The 5,730-nt window shown below is 43.8% G+C and overlaps 1 protein-coding gene across 2 annotated transcripts; it reads left to right on the forward strand.

The window, feature by feature from the left end:
* Positions 1-1,071: 1,071 nt before the first annotated feature.
* On the forward strand, positions 1,072-4,149 carry LOC127302966 (ALA-interacting subunit 3). Of its 2 annotated transcripts, none has more exons than XM_051333701.2 (9): positions 1,072-1,366; positions 2,052-2,110; positions 2,212-2,286; positions 2,392-2,508; positions 2,595-2,665; positions 2,770-3,091; positions 3,181-3,470; positions 3,575-3,642; positions 3,971-4,149. In XM_051333701.2, the coding sequence occupies exons 1-8, from the start codon at positions 1,279-1,281 to the stop codon at positions 3,618-3,620; spliced, it is 1,068 nt and encodes a 355-aa protein (XP_051189661.1). In that variant the 5' UTR covers positions 1,072-1,278; the 3' UTR covers positions 3,621-3,642; positions 3,971-4,149. The 2 variants fall into 2 exon arrangements, with proteins under 2 accessions (XP_051189661.1, XP_051189664.1); XM_051333704.2 differs by having other exon boundaries at positions 3,575-3,624; positions 3,960-4,149.
* The last annotated feature ends 1,581 nt before the right edge of the window (positions 4,150-5,730 follow it).

A 5,730-nucleotide genomic window follows, 5' to 3' on the forward strand; every position in this document is an offset into this window, starting at 1 on the left:
TTTTGAACCAAATGTTGGTGGATATATTAACATTATGTAGCCTATTTTGGTAATTCTATATGCAGATGTGCAAATTATTCAACCAAAAATACTAACAAAGTGGTAAAATGTATTTTTCTATGATTAAACTTGCAAGTATTGTGTATTACTCCCTCCATTCCATCCCAATGAACAAAGCCTATAAATTTAGTAAAAGTCAATATTAACTAAGTTGACCAACATTGCAGATAAAACTAAACATTTACGATACTAAATTAATACTACTCCGTAGTAGATTCAAAATAAAAATACATTTTCATAATAATTATTTTTCATGTTATTGATGTTTATATTTTCTTATTTATACTTGTTCAAACTTCGTAAGTTTAATTTTTATCTAAATTTATAAGCTTTATTCATTAAAATGGAGGTAGTATATCATTATACAATTGCTCACTATAAGATACCAGACAATTGTTTCGTGATGCGTATCCATTTCGAATTGAGAAAATATCGGTTCGCAACAGGTATTAGAGCAACATCTGTTCCATACCGTATTCGACGACATCTATATTTACGTCCGTATTCGTTTTGGAAATGTGGAGATATGAGAAAGACACTATTCAATGCGCATCTGGTCCCTTTTCACCCCTAAGCACAACTTTAGGTCTGTGGAAATAAATAAAAAAATAGATAGAAGGATGATTTTCATCTTCCATTTCACCTCCATTTGATTTCCTATGGAAAAGTAAAACTCAAGGAAATTTGTGCAGCTTTTATATGTTTTGATGGTCTAGTCTATTAATCGATTCTGCGAGATATCCCTGGGTTTGCAATTACAAACTTCATTTGCAATCAAACCGGGTGTGTCATGTGCGGCCCCTCGCATTGAGTTTGCCTTCTTCAGTCAGTTGAGGTCTGAGAAAAGCAACATCATATTAGTGGATACTTAGATATATCAATCAATCCTATCGGGAGCAGGTGACCTGAGACTTGAGGAGGATGCGGACGGGTTAGGTTCAGGTAGGTGATGCTTGCCTTTCTGGTGTTACAGACAAGGACAACTTGTCTCACTATTCTAGTCTTTTCAGTTCCTTGCTTCATGTCTACTCCTAAACCTCTTCAATCCTTTCCCTCCTTTTTGCACTACATCACCGTTGGTTTAATTTCTTCTGACGCTTGGGGCATGAAGCTCTCGCCGCATGCCCACATCCATGTTGCATATTTCCTGAAGCGGTAGCAGGCCAGGACTTCATCATTGGAGTTCTTCCGTGGGCAGGAGCTAGAGAGAGATTCGCGATGCCGCAAGTAAACGGTGCCGCCGGACCAAGCGCTAGTAGTGATGTTGCGGCAGCCACGGCTTCAACGAAGCGCAACAAGCCTCAGTGTAATTCTCTCCCCTAAGAATCAGATTCATATTATCATTTTCTCATACTTGAACGGTTCCTTCCTTTGACGAGAAACTTGAAATGTTCTTACTAACGGTAGCTACTTGATTCTTAACATATAGTCCTTTTAATTGCTTACTTGAAATGTTCTCAACTGTTCTGTTGGATGATTAGTAGTTTAGTACTACTATCACACAGACACACGGTGTATGAGAAATTATTAGCATACTTATGTAAATTTAACCTTCATCTGTAACTCATCGTTCATAACTTGATATGCTGCAAACTAAAGTTGAAACTTCCCTTTCCCTGAAATTAGATGAGCCTTATTACCAAACCTACAAGTACTGTACTAGTAGTATTTATTTACTATCTGGAATTTATATTCTAGTACTTGATTGGAACTTCATGATAGATATTTTCTTATTTTTTTATTTTTAGATGGTTGATATTAGAAGATGCTTAGACTGTTTAGCATGTTTCTTATTTTTAGATGGTTGATATTTGTATCGACCCTCGCTGATCCATGAATTGCAACTCTTGAATATTTATATTTTTTAATAAAAGACTGTGTGCATCAACCGATGCAGAGGCTGGGCTATCCCCATATCGAAAAAAAAAGATATTTTCTCGGCTGAAATTTATGATAAGTACTAATCCACAACCATTCTATTGACTCCGAAGATCATGCATTTACTCAGCAACAACTTCCAGCATGCAAGCCTATACTGTCACCCCATATGGTGAGCTCAGTTCTTTCACCTTACCTCATTGTTTGAAACTTTTATCGCCATGTTTTATGTTTCCCGACTTCGAACTTTCTGAATTAACTTTGGATAATCAGGTCATTCCCGTGCTTGCATTCGTGGGCTTAGTTTTCATTCCGATTGGCCTTGCTTGCATCGCAGCTTCAAACAAGGTATATTCTTTCATTGTACTTTCTGCTATTCTATATGGAAATCTGTACTTCAGCTTAAACCTTTTGCTTCATCAAACTTCGGAATAATATCCCGCTTTCAAGCAGGTCGTTGAAGTAGTTTACCGATATGACACGAAATGTGTACCAGGGAACATGCTTCACAACAAAGTCGCCTACATCCAAAATGCGTCAATAGATAAGACCTGCACAATTGTTCTCAAGGTAATGGAAAAAACTCTGTATAATCAATACGATGTGTAAACCACTCATTGTTTCTTTAGTAACATCTTTTTTTCATTTAATTGCAGGTCCCCAGGGATATGAAGAGGCCAATCTTCATATATTATCAACTTGACAAGTTCTACCAAAACCACAGAAGGTACTCCAATTCTCTACCACACTGATCTCACCGAAAAATCCATACAAATGCAAATAACGAACGAATTTTGATTCCTGAGGATTGACAATTTGGTACAAACTTAGGTACACGACGAGCCGCAGCGACATGCAGCTGAGAGACCCCAAGCAGGCAGCTGCCATTACAGAGTTCTGCAAGCCCGAAGCCTATGCCGCCAATGGCAGCCCAATCGTCCCCTGCGGGCTCGTGGCATGGAGCCTCTTCAACGACACCTACAGCTTCGCCCGTCGCCGTCGTCGCGGCTCCCACGCCGAGGCGCTGACGGTGATCAAGACCGGGATCTCATGGCGGAGCGACAGGGGCCACGTGTTCGGCAACCACGTCTTCCCCAAGAACTTTCAGAACGGCAGCCTCGTCGGCGGCGGGCAGCTCGATCCGACAAAACCCGTAAATAACTCTGCAGATTCTTTTTGGATGTTTTTTTACTTCCATCTTCTTACTCTCAAGTCCCAACGATGATGGTTGGTGGCGTGCAGCTGAGCCAGCAGGAGGATCTGATGGTGTGGATGCGCACGGCGGCGTTGCCGAGGTTCAGAAAGCTGTACGGGAGGGTGGAGGCGGACCTGGGCGCCGGCGAGCTACTCGCCGTGGAGGTGCGGAACAACTACAACTCTTACAGCTTCGCCGGGACGAAGGCGGTTGTGCTTTCCACCGCGGGGCTGCTCGGAGGGCGGAACGCCTTCCTCGGCCGCGCCTACGTCGTCACCGGTGTGGCATGCTTCGCGCTCGCGCTGCTGCTCACGCTGCTCTGCCTCGTCTTCCCCATGTGAGTCGTCCGTGCTCCATCTTATTCTATCTCTTCCCCGGCGAACGCCGGTCCTCACTGATTCATGGATGATAATCTTGAATTTCTCGCCGGATCTTGCGCAGGAGGGAGGAGCATCTTCTGCTACGCGGTAGCCACATCGGCCGCTGATCGGTTATTACTTATTACTCAGGTTTTTTTTTGAGAACACAGTACAACGCAGACGCTCACAAACACGCACGTACAAACACCCCTATGAACGCACGCACGCACACCCTACCCCTATGAGCACCTCCGAGGGACTGAGCCGGCATATCTTGAGGTTGACGAAGTCACCACTGGCGCCATTGTTGACGGGCACGTCACCTACCACTGAAAGCATAGCGCCGGTTAAATCCTGGAATAAATCCAGGTAAATGCAAACACCCATGTCAAGTCTAGGACTTGAACCTGGGTGGGCTGGTTCCACCACAAGGGACCTAACCACCAGAGCCAAACTCTGTTTGCTACTTATTACTCAGGTTGTTCTTCGTTTTTCACCAATTGATGGAGGATTGGTGGTGATTAAACCTGGTTATAGCAGATAAGCATGTGAGTTGGTAGTTTGATGTAAAGTACAGTGCACGGATCTGAAGGTAAAACCCAGAGTGTGCCATGTACACTTTGAGAGAAGCTGTAGCAGACCACTTTATATAGAAAAAAACATTAAATATAGATGATACAATGCATTATCTCTTATTGTTATTTTAGCAGGAAATCAATTAATTTTTTAGTAGAAAATTGGGTTGATAAGGAAAGACACATGATGCAATGGAGAAATAGCCTTCTTTTATTTTCGAGAAAATTACACAACCACCACACTTCAAACATGTGTACCAAAAGGCCACCACTTTATGTTGGAGTTTCAAAAAATCACCACTTCAGCGCTAATACATAACAAAAACACTGATTCGCATCTAACGCTCGCTTAATCACAAAACTGACGTGTAGGTCCCTTTGTCAGGCTGATGTGGCAGTCGGTAATGGTGAAAGGAGATACACATAAATTGGTTATGATTCTGGGTTTTCCTGTAAATTTTAGGTGGGCCACTAGTCAGATGACATCATTTCTTTTCTTATCTCTTTGTTCTTTCCCTCAATAAAAAATAGGTAGAGCATCACTGCACCATCCACTACTAGGAAAACAGCTAGCGCCAAGTAACACATATAGCTATTGGCGCCACTATTATCCACTACCAATGGTGCACTACTTTAGGGATGCACCATTGCTATGGTATGATGCGCCACCGCCAAAAATTCCACCCCCACCCCCGTGGATCGCCTTTTCTGTTTTGTAAAAAAATGATATAAATTTTGAAAAATAAAATCTTTTGAGATGGCTATGTGTTACGTGCTATGGTTGTTAGGAAAATAAATAAACATGAATTTCGAGATATCTTGCAAAATGTCGCCATGTTTCGGTAAAACGCCTTTTTCGATTACATACAACCTCAGATGAAAAAGATTTTATATGAAAATGTATCTACACAAAATGCCACCATATTTTGGTAAAACGGATTTTCCAGTTGCATATCGTGGGAGACAGGAAATTACTCGCGTGTGAAGGTCTCCACTAGAGTAACCGCCCTCTCTCTCTCACTCACTCACTCGCTCTCACTAACGACTCGGCAGGGCGCGGAAGGCGATGAGGAAGATGACTCGATGGACGCTAACGGGGTGGGTCCACGGCCATGCAGGCATTTCCCACGGCTTCTTCCCGCATCTTTCCTGCCGGCGCTTGTGCGCCGGTGCCCCCGCTAGGCTCCCTTTCTACTGGGTTCAGACTAGGGGCGCCGGATGCAAAGTTAGACCGTGCCAGCTAAAAAGTAATTTTGGGGTAGCAGCTGGGCAAGAATTTAGACGCCGGCACTCCCCGAAAGCCTATAGGGGGCCTTTAGGGAGGGCGAGTGGCGATGCTCTAAGACAAACAGAGAGTTGCCCGCCCGTCAGCTTTCCAGCCACTCTATCTCGTATGCTTCTTTGCTTGTTTTGGTTCGCGCGCCGATCGATGGAGAAGGCGGCGTCCTTCCTGTCCTCCCTCCTCGCCGGCATCGGAGAGGGATCAGCGGCTGGAGCGAAGCTGGCGGCGACGGTGGCGTCGATCCTAATATACCCGATCAAGTCCTGCAGGGGCGTTTCCGTGCACCAGGCCCCCGTCACATCCTTTGGTACTCTCTGATTCACTAGAACTGTACAAAGAAAATATCTAGTACACTCCGTTGATCTCATCTGATGGATTCCC

This window comes from Lolium perenne, chromosome 5 (genome assembly GCF_019359855.2).
Source record: "Lolium perenne isolate Kyuss_39 chromosome 5, Kyuss_2.0, whole genome shotgun sequence".
NCBI lineage: Eukaryota > Viridiplantae > Streptophyta > Magnoliopsida > Poales > Poaceae > Lolium > Lolium perenne.